This window comes from Vanellus vanellus (genome assembly GCF_965231255.1).
Source record: "Vanellus vanellus genome assembly, chromosome: 8".
Taxonomy (NCBI): Eukaryota; Metazoa; Chordata; class Aves; order Charadriiformes; family Charadriidae; genus Vanellus; species Vanellus vanellus.
This window is the reverse complement of record NC_138913.1, coordinates 20133251-20148293: the sequence shown is the minus strand read 5'-3', so window position 1 is coordinate 20148293 and position 15043 is coordinate 20133251. Positions and strand designations below refer to the sequence as shown.

The following is a 15043-nucleotide window of genomic DNA, read 5'->3' as shown; positions in this document are numbered from 1 at the left end:
CAGAGGCACAACAGCAGTACAGAGTGCTGTTAGGGGTATAGGTTGCCTTGAAGAAATGATTTCCTGGAAATAATCTAGTGTCGGACCACAGGGGCACACCTCTAAGTGGTGTGGCTTAGAACAGATTCACAAGCGATAAGCAATCTCTGCCAGGCTTCCTAGTTATTCCAGTGCGATAATGCAGGTACATGAGGGAGTGTCAGCTCATTGCACGTGTGCAGGAGCAAACCTTGGGCCTGTGGGTTTGACAGGTGTGATGAAAGACTAAATTTTACTTTATAGCACTAATGTATTCTGTGTCCTGAGAGGCCTGACTTCTTAAGCAGCACCTGATCTCCTACCTCAAAAGCAGAGGCATACAGCAGAGGTAAGATGTTTGATGTGCTTAGACATGTCAGTTGCTCACTTTAGATAGTCCTCCAGGTGCACAAAATGACTCTAAATTTGACCTTTGTCATGATTCATTTACATTTTAGCCTGTATCTAAAAGGATAGTGGTACTGTCCTCTGGATCTTGATGTAGCATCATCATGAGTCATTTGGAGTCTTTCAGCAAAGTAATGCAGAAAAAAGTCAAGTATGTGTATTGCTTGGGAGTAAGGAGGGCGACCTCTGAAGTGTGAGTGTCAAAGGAAAAAAAAGAAAAGAAATTAAATATGTGTATTTTTTTTTGTATATTTAATTTCTGTAATGAAAATGGTGTAGCTTTGTGTAAACCCATACTTGCAGCTCAGTTCCTGAATCCATGGTTGTGATCCTGCCCTTTTTTCTTCAGTATTACATTTCATGGTCTGCTGAAATCATGTTTAGGGGGATAAAAATAGTATATCTTCTGTTTTTTGGCATCCAACCTCTAATTTACAAATATAATTTATGCTAATCTTGAAAGTGCTTCTCAGATACAAAGTAAAATGTGTCATCCTTAGTATATGTGTGTATAATTTATTCTGATGGGGAATAGACATTTCAAAGCCATTTCAGCCCTTTATACTCAGAACATTTGATATGAGCAGAGAAGCGGAGTGTTCATTGCTGTAAGAGTAGGGAAGTGGTTAAAAAAACCTACAATAACAGTAGCTATTCTCTTGACCCAAAAAATGGTAGATGCACCAAGGAATGAACTGCTGTTTGCTCAGTCAAGCCAGCTCGTATACAATCCTTGAGTTTAAGTATTTTTATTCCTTTCGTATTTTTGCTGATGATTAGTCATTTTTATGATCGACTTACAAAAATCTACATCATCACAGTTAATTTTTTGTGACTTCTCTTTTCTTCAGTCTCTGGCTCAGACAGCTTCCCTGATGGATTAGATGCGTGTCATGGGGGGTAGCACTGCGTGGGCTTGCAGCTCCCCAGAGGGAGCCATCCATGTGCATTATTTGCCCTGTAATTCGTAGTTCTCCCCACTTCTGCAGAGGAGCCTGCAGAGACCCCCAGCCCAGTTTCTGCCAGTTAACAAACTATGATCTGCGACCGAGACTTCCTTCTTAAGCACAAGAGGAGTTAGCAGCTGCTATTAAAATGGCTTCTCTTGGTTGTCTGGAATTTCAGCGCTTGGAGAAGGACGATGGCCTGCTGTGGTCCCAGACTGGGGTATATCACAGCAAAGAAATGGTAACATACCGTCAAAGATGCCACATCACCAGCAGAGTACGTTTCCCTTCCTCCTGCTTAGAAGGTCAAGTCTCATAATCACGTGTAGTTCCCCTTTTGAACTTCTGGATAAAAAGTCAGAAAGTGCCATGTAAAGGAGGACAGGAAGAAAAATAGAAACTGCACAAAGATGCAAAAAACTACCAAGTGGTGCTTGGTGCCTGAGGCATGAAACTAACCCATTGTAAGTCTGAACTGATAAGAGAATTTCTGGATGAATAACAAGAGCAAGGGTAGATAGATGGCTCAGAAGAAAATGTAGCTCTAGGGTATTCTGACTTTATGGGACTTAGATATTCCCAAGAATTCTCCTACTCCTTACAACTGCACCGGGAGATTTAATATTCCACATTGTTTATAGTTAAAGCAGTAACACCAAATAAAACAAAAGTTTACACAAATATTAATTTGTTTTCCAGGAATTAATTCAATTTTTACCTGGATCAAGTAATGAAACTTCACAGCAAAGTAAAACTGTTCTTTGCAATGCTAAGTAGGAACAATGCAAATTAAGAAGACCACACCGATTGAGGCAGGCAGTCTCTGCATACTTTTTCTTTGCCATGTATTTTTCAGCAATGTGAGGACAAGTTCTTTTTCTTAGATTTTGAACTTAACAACTTAAAAATATATTCCTAGTCAATAGGAACGTTATGACTCATAGCAAAGCAAGGTGGAAATGACCTTGCCTGTGCTCTGTCCATTTAGAGTATTTTCTGTGTTCATTTTTAACGTTTAGCCTTCCTCTATAACTTGCCCTCTTGTGATGTGTAATAAAATTAATAATACAGAGGACCTTCCTCTCTGTAGTGCTTCAAACACGTGAACGTTTCAGTTATTCCACGCTGTAGTCTGGTCAATGCTCCATTATCTACGTGATAGACTAGAGCAGGCAGAGCACAAAAAGCTGAGCTGTAATGTGTCCAGGACTGCCGCGATTCCAGCTTAGGTGCGGGCAGGCTGATACTGCAGGTGGGAACAGCAAGGTCACTATGGTTTTCTGCTAGCCCAGTTCTGACATCAGAAATCTCAGCTGACAGATAAAACCTTTACTGGAGGTATAACAAGGCCCATCAAATCCATCAGCTGGAGCTCTTGTTCGTATTTTAGAAATGAAAGCTGAGATCCACTATTAGTGATTTAAGGCAGATCCAACCGTTCTGATGTTTGTTGTAATGATTCAATTCCAGTACTGTGTGGAAGAGGGAGAGGGATGGGTAACTCGCTTACCTTCCAGGGCACCTGGTGAAGGAGCGTGTAATCTGTCAGCACTCGATGGTCTACATCGGGCTTGTTCGGTAGGCTTTGGAGAAGACCTGTAAAGTGTTTTTGAAAGGAGAGCTGCTTCAGAACACTCTTCTTAAGGGTGTCTGGAGTCAGCCTCACTGCACTGCCCTTTTTTCCATCCACTGCAGCAGCGTCAGTCAGTAGACTGAGGCAAATGCCAAAGTGCATTTTCAGCACGAAGTCAGCTTTGGTGTAAGTGTGTAACGTGAGTGATCGTATGATTAATTTTGTTATTATATAATCCACGTCTCTCTTTGTAGACAAATGTCTCGCATTTTTAACGGTTATTTGAATGCTGTACATAATTCTTTGTCAGAGAAGCAGTTGAACCTGGCCAAGTTCAAATTGAAACTTCCCAGAGGAATAATCCAAATCTGTATTTCCATATATATTAATAAACTGTGTAATACTTGCAGCAACTCACATAATACAGTTTTGAAATGAGATAGAACTCATTATCAGTACAATGAGGAGCACAGGCTCTTTCCTGTCAGAAATAATGGAGTGAGATCATCAACACAGTTATTTTCCCTCGCTGTCTCTATAGTCATTTATGCAGCAAGGTGCATATAAATCTTTCTCAGCCTGTTGTGCTGTAGTGGGACCTACACCAGCCCTAGCCAACTCCTGTGGTTGCGATCAGGGGGAGTATATAAATAAATCCTTCAATTCTGTCCGGTTTCATGATGTAACATCAGCAGCACTGTGCATTGCAAAGCTGTGTTGCACAAGTGCAAATGGAGCTTCAGCATGCTGCAGCCTGAGGGTAGGGGATGCCACGTTTGAAATCTGCCATCCTGCTTTTGTACTTGTGCTCTGGGTGTGAGTCTGGAGTGACTCCTTTCTCCTTGCACCATGATGGATTTCAGTCTGTATTACTGAAATGTGAATTTGCCACTCCTCCCAACTTACTAGTCAAGCTGTGCTAGGAAACACCCGCTGCCCGACACTCAGGAAGCACTGCCAGCATAACAAACCTAAGCATTTGTGGTCCCTGTTGATGATTAGGGTCCAGGACCAAGAATTAGAGGCTAGTCTTCTTCAGCGTGGGGTTCACAGTACCTAACCATCAGCTGAAGGTTGGCTTCTACGCTCAAAGAGAAATGGCCCCTCTTTTAAACGTGTCTGAAAAGAGGGAAATGGTGTCCTGCTGGTTTTGTCTAGTAGCCAGGCAGAGGATGTAGAAAAGCAAGACCAGATCTACTTCAGCCATGAAGCAGAACAGCGAGGTCTGTTCCCATCTGTACCTGCAGCCTCTCCCTGACCTGGCTGTAGGCTGTTGATTCTGGAGTAAGCGTAGGAAGCGGGTGAGACAGGTTTTCATCCGTGATGTTGAAAGGAATTCAGTGAAGAATGAAAAAACTATGGGAAGAGAAGCAAAAAGAAAGGACATGATTCTAATTGCTTAATGAGATAGTGCATTTAGACCCTGGACTTATACTTTTAAAGTTTTTATTTCTGGAATACAAGATGCAGCGGTTTGGCAAAAAAACATGCTTCATATAAACGCAGTTCTGTGTATTCTTAGGAAAAGGGTGAAACCTATCAGCTCAGGGGAATTTGTGCAAGTCTGTCCAGAACAGAATCTGCCTTATAGTGTGTAGTTTAAACACCTCCACACAGCAGTGAAGTAAATGCGCTAATTAAATTGTGTAACCTGAGGTTTTTAATGTTAGAGACATGGCGAACTGAAATTTTGTTTGCTAAATGTGATTTATCCAATGGAGTTAAGGAAGGAAGCAGACTCCCCCCCTGTGTTCTTCAGCATGTTTGGATAGTAATCTTGTTTAAATAATGTGACAGGCCTTTTTTGTAGTCCAGCGTCAGAGGATTATATGATTTTTAGAACAATTTTTGAAAGATTAGTAGAGGCATAGTTAATCATTTAAATTAGCTACAGGTTTTTTATTAATCTTCAAATTAATGAGTTCTACCTTTTGATCTTTCTGGCTGCATATCCCTCTGGGATTGATGCCAATTAGGATTCTGTAATAACTTGGTTATGAACATGGACCAGTGTATGTGTATGAGTGGCACGCATGTGTGTACATGTGCAGGTAGATGTCAGTGCTGCTGGAGGGTGGTACGTGTTCATTTAGACCTGTTCAATTGTTACCAATTTGGAAAGTGGACCTCTCCACTAGTGGAGATTAAGTGAAAATGCAAGGACAGTAGTAAGTGAATGAAGGTTCTGCTTTATCATGCACAAAGTTGTGCGTTGCACGGTGCCAATCTGCTGCTTTTAGGACAATTAGATACAGCTTGTTTATTACCTACAACAAAGATGGGGACAGTATCGGAGAACAAAGTGACCTTACTCCCTCTTCACATGAACCATTGAGAAATATTCTTGTCCTTTAAAGAGGGAAACCTGTTCAGCACCAACTAAATTGCACCAGCCCAAGGCAACATTAAATAGGAAAGTTATGGAGGAGCAGACTGACCCTGCTTAAAGCTTTGCTCTGTGTGAAGGTGAAACAGGAGGTAATTAGGGCTTTCTGGAACTTCACAGTTCTCATACTGACATTTCTGCATGCCCACAGTGGTACCATGTCAAACCTCGTGGCAAACAGGCCCATGTTGACCTGTATGTGTTGCTGAGTTTCTTTGCATAGTCACTGAATTGCCTTAATTGAAATGCTTTTATGGTATAAGCATCGGTAAGAGCTGTTTTTCAGAACTGATAAGCGTGCGTGAGTACAGCAGAAATAATACCAGGTTCTCAGTCCTGCCATCCATAGTGCAATGTAGTACTTGATACGGCAGCACTTGTTTCAGCTGAGCTTTCCTTCTTCTATACCTGTGTTTCTGAATGGTTGGAGGTTATTTTCTTCCTGGTGTCCCATAGCCCATGGCCTTTTCATCTCCTAAACTTGCACCTTACTAGTCTGATGCTGCTTGTGTTGCAGGTTCATGTGGATTTGATGAGATGTTAATGTTCAGTTTCCTATATCCAAGTACTTTTTTAGAGCATCACTTTCTTGTACTATTCTTTAATCTGAAGGGAAATGATTGATTGGACCCCAACAGCCTTGTTTCCCAAGGTCACGAGTGCCTGTAGTCAAAGATGAGTGCAAGGGGAGCATGGATCAATACACGATGTTGCATTTCTAAAGCAGTATTTGCCCTCCTGGCAGTCTTTTGTCTTCCTGAAAACTCAGTTCTGACTTCCGATGTTTGAAATTTGTTCTGTAGACAATTTCTGGTCACAATGCTATGAAACCTGAACAAAAGCTTTTCTAAATTGCTTCTTGTAAAATTTTGGGTGAGTGCATCGCAGTATATCTACATTTCAGCCTTTGGCAGCTTGCGTTGAAGAACAGACTACTTCATTCTAGTAGTCATCCTGTTTTAAGAAAAGAAAAGAGCATTGCTTGTTTACAAAGCCAAAAGTACAATCTGCTCAACACAGGCAGAACTGAGACCCTGGTTCCAGGTACAGTTCAGGCAAAGGTGGATCATTCACTTATATGCATATTTTCTCCTACAGCATAGGTGGAGAAGTCGTGAGAGGAAATGAAGGAAGCTACGTGGGGAAACATTTCCGCATGGGATTTATGACAATGCCTGCTCCTCAGGACAGACTGCCACATCCTTGCTCCAGTGGCTTTACCGTGAGATCCCAGTCTCTTCATTCTGTTGGAGGAACCGATGATGAAAGCAGCAGCTCTCGTAAGCAGCCGCCTCCAAAACCTAAGCGAGACCCCAACACCAAATTGAGCACCTCATCTGAAACAGTCAACACGGGAACAACAAGTAAGAGTGGGAAACTACCGGACAGGACTGAAGGTAAACATAATTCTTTTGAAAAAAGGGTTTTGGTGACCTAGTGTTAAGGTTATCTAGTTGATAAACTTGCATTTAAGAATTACCTGTATGTTTCCCCATCTGTGTAACAGTGCCAGCACAGGTATCCTATGTCACTGTTCTCTAAATTTTGGATCAGTGGGTAATTGCCAAGCTTTGATTTTTCTCACAGAACCGTACCACTTACATGGCCTGGTTATATACTGGGGAATGATTTGAATTTATTCAAAATGGAGAGAAAAAAAGATTGCCATCAGGTGCCATATAGGACACTGTTATCTGGTTGCCAGCCAAGGACCACACGCCGTATCACTAGCACTGTGAAAACCACAGCTTTAGAGAGGGTCTTTCTCAACAGAGAAGTGAAGGACAGAAATTATTAAAAAGAATACTGCCTGGCACTGAAACTCTACAGCAAGGAAATATCATGCAATGGTAAAAATTGTACCTGAGATGGTATAATGTATTGCCCAAAACTTCTGCTTGCATATGAGTCTACGTTTTCTCTTCCCATTCCTCCCGGTTATGTTTCAGCCAACGCAGCATTCAGAAGAAAATAAACAAATGTGTTGAATAAGGATATTGTTCCTTACTTTGAACAACGAAAGATGAGCTAACACTATAGGGATCTTCTCCTTCCTTTTTTCCATGCTGGAAAGGCATTTTGTGCAGCAGTAGGACCAGCTGTACTCCCTGCTAGGAGAGATCAGGATGACTCTGCTTCACAGTGTGAACTGTAAGAATGAACCCTTAGGGATAAATGGTTTTGATCAGTGCTGGTCTTTCCCACTGCTAGGTTACATATCAGTTTTTGACATCCCATGCAGTATGTTGTGCTCTTAGCGTGTATCTCTTTTGTTTGTTGTTGTGGCCAGAAATGCTTGTTAGTTGCATTCACGCTACAAACCCTTTTAAGCAAATCTGATTTTAAAAGGTCATCAGTGATACGAAAGGTGCAAAGGAATGTATAATTCAACTGGTGGCTCATATGTCTCTGATTGTGAGGTTCAACACAAACACTGAACAAAACTGCAGACTTATTTATGCTGTTGTTGGTAGTTATTTTACATATGACATTTACCTTTACTTTCATAGCTTGTTCTCTACAGTAAACATTACATCAACTGGACTAAACAGATTAACATGACAAATCTAAGTGTTAAGCAGCTGCCTTTAATAAAAGCAGTTTACCACAGTTTTACTGGACCAAAGCCTACATAGAAACCATTCAGATTTGCGCCACAGATTTAAAATCTCATATCAGAAAATCTTTCAAGTCTTTCATTTAATACAAAAAGAGAACGCATGTTGCAAACTTCTTGGTCTGATGTTCTCTGATGTGCAAGGGAGGAGCTCTTAAATTATTTGAAATTCCTTTTTAAAAATATTGTCTTTTAAAATGTTTTTGCAATTTTTTAACGTACATTGGCACTCTTTCTTCCTGAGTCTGCACCAAGTCTGCAACCAGAATCACCAAGGCTAACAGAAACTCGTTTTGCAGACAGGGCAAATGCTTTCTAACTTCTTTAATGAATATTCTTGCAAGTGTGCATTGAGTCACACAGTATATTGCGCTCTTCAGTACAGCTGACCTTGGCATTATCTCTGGGATGGTTAGGAATGTGGTCTGTTTTACACCTGCCCCCCAGCTCTTTTTCCTCATTTACTAAGAAGGAAGAGACTGTTGACAGCCTTAAAGTAGCAATAATAATAATGATAGTAATCATTGAAATACATCCAAGTATTTTACCAATCTCACAGAAGTTATGGCAGACTCCTTAAGCAGTCTGTGTCCTCATGAAACTAGATCTTCTTCAGCATTATTATTGTGGAAGGTTCTGAAAATTTTGCTTCCATTCCCTAATCATCTCCTGCCGCCTGATATTTGACATCAAGGATGTAATGTGTGGTCATGTCCCTTCTGACAGATTTCAAAGTTTGAAATCGATTGACGTTTCTGTTTCCAAGGCCAAGTACCACTTTGCCTCCTCCCACTCAGTGCAGGTTAAGCTAAATCTATCCCATCACTTGATGGTATTGAGTGGCACACGTGGTATTGTAGCAGTGTTCACTTCGGATAATCTGTATGCCACTGGTACTATTACACCATAGGACTAAGTATTGCAGAGCGCCTCGGATTCATTATTGTAATCAAGAGCTGAATATTCATAGCAAGATCTCTGGAAGGAACTGATGAATGAGTAATACTCCATCGTTAGCATAAAAGGTAATACTTAAATGTTACCTTTTAGTGTGACTAAATGCATTCATGGAATATCAAGAATCTCTCTGATACTAAATATATGACCAGTATTAAATTAATTCTGCTGCTTTATATGTATGGCAACAATGGGAACTTTTAGGCTATTATGAAGAAGTTCCTGGAGATTTTGTATTGATGGAACCCTTTAACCATACCGTTGTTTTCATGTGTTCAGAGTATCTGCCCTGGTTTTGTGTGTGTTTCTGGTGGTCTATTTGCCAGACTTACAGGGGTTTCACCAGAGTTTGATACATAGAAAGTAGCATCAGATTGTAGCTTTTTTTGAAGTAAGCAGTCAAATTTTAAAGTCTGATATATACTCAAGGGTGGTACAATATGGTGTTTGGATGAACAGGCTGGATTTCTAAAATGCTTTGCTGGCTTTGTTACCACCTGTGCTCTCTAAGGTAACACATTTGTTTTGATGAAAGAATTGTTACAGTCATCATCTGGCTAGCACAGGAATGTTTATATAAAAACTGGTCGTATGTTGATGAGGACATCTAAAGATGAGCAGAACCAGATGAAAGTAAAAGTTCGTTTTCTGCGGTATTGATTTGATACAAATATTAAACCAGCTTTGTCCCAGAATATGAAATTATTGCTGTTGCTCCACAATTAATTCCCAGCAAACTTAGTATCTGAAATTGTGCCTGGCTGAAAGAAACCTGTGAAGCTCTGATTCTGCCAGTCTGTTTTTTATGTGCAAGTGGTTAAGTTTTTCTGTATCTAGTAGTTCTCATTCTAGTGGCAGCCTTCGAACTCAAGAAATTGTACAACTATCTCTTTCCAGTTTCAGGTGAGAGAGCACATAGGATCCAATATTAATGTTCTCCTAGGGAGGTCTTTGGGAGCTCAAGTGCAAGAACATGCTGGTTTAACTTCCAGTCACTGTTCTCCATATTGTACCCGAATATTTGTGTATCCATGTGTCTCACATTTGCGTGTACTTGTGGTGTTTGCAGGCTGAATGGCTACAGCTTTTTCCAGGAACTATGAAAAACAATGATGAAAAACCCTATTGTTTCTCCATCAACTATTGTGGAATCTATACAAAAGGGTTGTCACAAAATTGTTCCCAGCTCATTTTTTATATGGCAATGCAGAATAATTCAGGCTATGATGTCTATTGTCTGACCCAGTGGCTACTTTGCGATGGAATTTGGTACGTTTCCTAGGCAACCAGGGACAGCCTCACCACTCATTTTTTATTAAACATGTTTACTTTTTGCTTTTTTATAATGATCCAGTTTATACAAACAAAAGCAGTTACCGATGGTAAGTGTTATTCTTTTTCTGGTAACGGTAAAGTCAAAATATTGGATCTGTCCCATCATATCAACTACCATAATATTAGATTATGTTTTGAAAATGAGTCTGACTGTACTGAAAGGCATAAGTGGCAGGAGAAATTTGGTCATAAGCTTGAAAGACCTTTTCATCCTGAAGCACAAATGGCATCAGTAACAGCCACATTGGCTCTGTACGCTTTTCCTCTTGCTTGCAAATTTGTGGGAATGTGAGAATCTTCTTTTAAATTGCAACGACCCGTATTAACCCTGTCTCATGGGGCAGCCTTGTGACAACTGTTGTGTGTGTTTTTCATCCCGGTCTACCTTGGCTCTGCCTGAAAGACCACTCTTCAGCTTGAAGGCCTCGTTCTCCTTAACTTGACTTTAATTTTGTTGCTGTGTTTCCACACTTTTATGTCCCTTCTTATGTTTCAGTATTCCTTTTTTACTCTTCCGGCTACCTCTCATATGCACCCACTGAACGCCTTCCACCCAGTGCATTTCTCCTCCGTGACAGATTTCTAGAAAGTTGTTTTTAGAAACGTGGGCTGTCTTTCTGCAGAGTTTTCAAACTCTGGTAGGAACAGCAAACAAATGTAGCTGTGCCCCACACATCACACATTGGGAGTGAGAAGTGAACTGAAAAGGGTAATTTTAAATAACATTTCGGCATGGAAGGCATATCTAATCTTGATCCTGAGAGGATCTTTATTGAGAAAATGCAGGGGTTTAATTAATTGATGTGCTTTCGGTGCCCAATCTTACAGAAAAAGCAATTAATAAAACACTGTAATTGGTGAATGTAACCAGCCGCCTCAAGCAGTGTTTTTTGATATGATCACTGCATGTCCACAAGAACGGTTTACAGACCTACTGCAGTGCAAACATAAATGCAGAGGTATAAGTGAATTCCATTTTGAAAGTTAACTTTCACTTAAAATTCTGTTTAATAATATGGATGATGACTATATTATATAAGTACGTGCACATAAAATATACATAATATAATGTAATTTGTGTATATATAATATACACATTTATGTATAACAAAAATGCAAGTCATGTGCTTGCATGTACACACAAACATGTGCACCCAAATGCGAATTAAAACTCAGAGTAGCATTTTGAAAATGGTGTTCATAGTTGTAATTCTGCTCCTGCAAGAGCCCACGGGAAGTTTAGGTCTGATACGTGAAAATGCTTGCAAGGGTCCCCATCTCTCAAACCCACTCACCTTGTTTAATGTTTGCCTTCTGACTGTCATGTGTGTAAGAAGATACCCTTCTTGCTGCTTTCTAAGCCCGTGCAGTGGAAGCCTCTCCGTGTTGCTCAGCCATCTCTAAAGGTGGGCGACTTGTAAGGAAAATTTTCCTCTGGAGAAAAGCAATTACAGTAACTGTAACTGGGGTTGCAGTCCAGCTGGTCTCTCACATAAATCTAGTGCTCTGTCAGCCAGACTGGTGACTCTGCATTGTAAACTTGAACTTTTGCTGCTCTTGTTAAACAGAGCTTGGATTAAAGGGGTTTAGCACTTTTGTTGTTTTTGCATGGTGCTGGTTTCCTTTTATTTTGTACCTTAGCTAATAATATATTTGACCTGAACTTTGAAAGAGAGTCCTCTGCAGTAATCATGTCATGTCCTTCCTTATAGCCAGATCTTATTCCTGCATCTTTTCATCCGTGCCCACTAAAGGAAGAAATATCACTAATGAGCCCTATTTAGACCTGACGAGTCTCAAGGGACTGACAGATGAGTTCTGGTGGGTATAGCTAGGGGCAGTTTAAGATGCTACTGCTGCTGGGCTGTGTGCTTGGCCTCCTGCCAGTCGTGACAACCCAGTGCTGACGTAGCAGAATGCAACATTTTAGGGACTCGTCTTTGAGACGCGGTTGCTGCTGCACCACCCTGCTGCTGGGCAGGAGCTGCGGCAGAGGGAGTGGGGTGGGCAGGTCTGGGCAGAAGCATCCTGCAGCGGAGCCCTGCGCAGCAAGCACCGCTCTCGTGCAGGTGGCTCTGTCACCGCGCTCCCTCTCAGCCAGGGCCAGGCATCCCTGTGGCCTGCGGTGCTGCTGCGATGCCGGGCTGTGGGTGTGAGGAGAGGGGAAGGGCAGGCTGGGTGGCTGTGGCAGGACACGGTGTGCTCCCCCGAGGTCTGGCATCCCGGGGGTCCTCCCAGGCCATGGGCTGCTCAGCTGGAGCCCCCATGTGTCATGGTGCCCCACAGGCCTGAGCGCTTGCATGTTGTGCCCTTGGATATTTTTTTAGCCATTTTCCTCTTTCCTGCAGCCTGCTCTGTATTTTAAGCACAGCATTTTGACCCACGAAAAGCTGGAGCTAGCGGTTGTGTTAGCTATATAGGTATAATGCAAGCCGGTATTCAGCCGCGTGTGAAGCAGTGTGTTTTCCTCCACACATCTTGATCTCAGTGCTGCATTACCCGTTATTTTTTTGTACACTGTAATGTATCTCTTGCAAGGCTTGAGGGGGCTTAACTTGAAACTGTGCACACTGGGAGAAAGCAGCTGGCGATGATGGAGGGGAGAGTCAAAGCCAGCGTCAGAAGATACGTGCCCTGTTGTCAGTAGAGTGAGGTGGAGTTGGCTTTTAGCTACCGTATGTGATTCCAGAGAACTGCTCTGTGTGTGCAGGTGGCAGAGGGATGGATGTGCTACCTTCAGCAGCGCTAGAGCAATGCAGTCTCTAGTAGAAACCTAGTGCTTCTTCCCCTTTGCTCAGCCCTGCGTCTCGGCAGCCTCCTTGCTGCCCCAGCGCTTAAAAGGCTGGAGGGCAGTGCTGGCCTGACTCTGCGGTGGGACTCTGCCCAGCAGTGCCTCTGCCCTGTGTTTGGCCCCTTTGGTTGCTGAAGCACCTTGTTCCTGCTGCCCTGCGCTCTAGCAGGAAGGACACGGCAAAGATTTCAGTCTATTCTCTAGCATTTAATAGCTCAGAGATTTTCAAAGGCTGTGCTTTGTGGGGTGGGGTAGCAGTGGTGGTAGTTTTTCAGTGTTTTGGGGTTTGGTTTTCTTTGCTTTTGCTGAGATTTCGGTTTGCCCCTCCGTGCAGTGAGTTGGTTTTCGGATTGCAGCTCCCAGAGCTGGGTTACTTTCCTATGCGTGCCACCTCCTCCAGCCCTTCATCTTTTCAGGTCTGTTTTCTGGTCCCTTAGATAAGGGAGGGCAAGGGGGAAGGAAGGAATGAAAGCAGCAGCTCTTATAGCTGTTATAATAGCTTTCCGTGCAGAACAATGAACACAATGTGATTTTTGGAGGGGTTTATAAACAAGTTTTGAAGCCACAGAGGGAGTATGTTCTTACCCTCAAGGCACATATGCATACTCATTAACGTTAATGGGAGTTGCAAGCATTGAACAGAAAATAGACCATGCAGTGGTAAAAGACATGAAGATCTAGTTACCCGCTTGGGAATTGCATTGTGCCCAAGACTTGGCAGTTGGTACTTAAGCTATGTTGGGCTAGTCTATCCTGTGTACTTAGTGTCTTTTCTTTTATCTTTTTAATTTAAAGAAGTTACTTTATATATTCCTCATCTCTCTTTTCACATTAGGATGTTGCTCATTTGCTGAGAGACACTGCATCTGTGGAAAAAAAGCACAAAATTGAATGTGCAGCCCCCCTGCAGTACAGATATCTCTATGTTCTCAAGGGTGATGGAAGCTGTGATGTTCTTGATAATGGAAAAGCCTTAATAACGCGAGTTCAGGGAGTGTTGCGCTGATTTACCAGATTGACTGCAAACGCAGCCAGTGCAGGAGGAGGCTGCCTGCCCTAAACTGAGGCTAGTAAGCCCTGCAGAATGCTCGTGATTCCTGCTGAGCATGTGGGCCCCGCTGCTCCAGGGCTCAGGAGAGTTTATAAGCCAGGTTGCAGCCCCAGGCCCAAACTGCGCTTGTGAATTCACACCATGCTGCCCTGGAATTACCAAACCATCTAGGACCTCAAAGCAGTATCGGGTATAAGGCAGACGTGTTGAGTAGGAGACTTTCTCCAGGGCGCTGGCGCCCTGAGATCTGCTCACTGTATACGGTCACTGTAGTCCCTGGACATGCCAACAAGGCAAGGAGACACAAGACACTTACTCATGCAGCCAGCTGGGATCTAGGAGAGAGTATTAGCACAGGTTTCACATCATATGAAAACCATTAGGCTGCTTTTAGAGCCGGCCCAGCCCTGGAAGTAATTCAGCTGTGGTCTGGAGGTGTCTGAATCAATAATTTTTACCAAAAAGACCACAATGAAGACAGAGTCTCTGCAGAAAGCTATTATGCGGATGCTCTTGTCCACTGCATGGTTAATTTGCAACCTCGAAAGACAGAGCCCCTATGTAACTGGAAGGTTACAGTGTCAACAAATCCATTTGTTGCCAACAGGTCACTGTATGTCAAGCTTGGAATACTGCTAGAAAAAAATGTAAGTCATAGTATTTGTGGCTGTATTGCATTTTTTTATTTTGTTTATATCTCAGGGAACCATAATACTGGGCCTTCTTAGTATTTCCACCTGTGAGTTGAAATACTATGAAACACCAGATTCTTGCATTATTTTGCATCACTGAATGGCTCTGAAATCAGGGCCAGGAGAGAAGGGGAGGAGAAATCCAGGTAATTCTCTTGCCTCATTTTGACAGCCCTTCAGAATTTGTTAAGTAAAATGAAATGCCCATGAAACTACAAAAAATAAAAATTTTGGAATACTCATACTACGCTTCTGCTTTCCATGCTGC

The 15043-nt window shown here is 42.2% G+C and overlaps 1 protein-coding gene across 1 annotated transcript in view; it reads left to right on the top strand.

Moving 5' to 3' along the window:
* The window catches only part of NYAP2 (neuronal tyrosine-phosphorylated phosphoinositide-3-kinase adaptor 2), a 146393-nt gene that overhangs the window by 61042 nt on the left and 70308 nt on the right, over window positions 1–15043 (top strand). The window contains exon 2 of the mRNA XM_082487061.1: window positions 6431–6729. Coding sequence (XP_082343187.1) covers window positions 6431–6729 — 299 coding nt within the window. The remainder of the gene's footprint in view (window positions 1–6430; window positions 6730–15043) is intronic.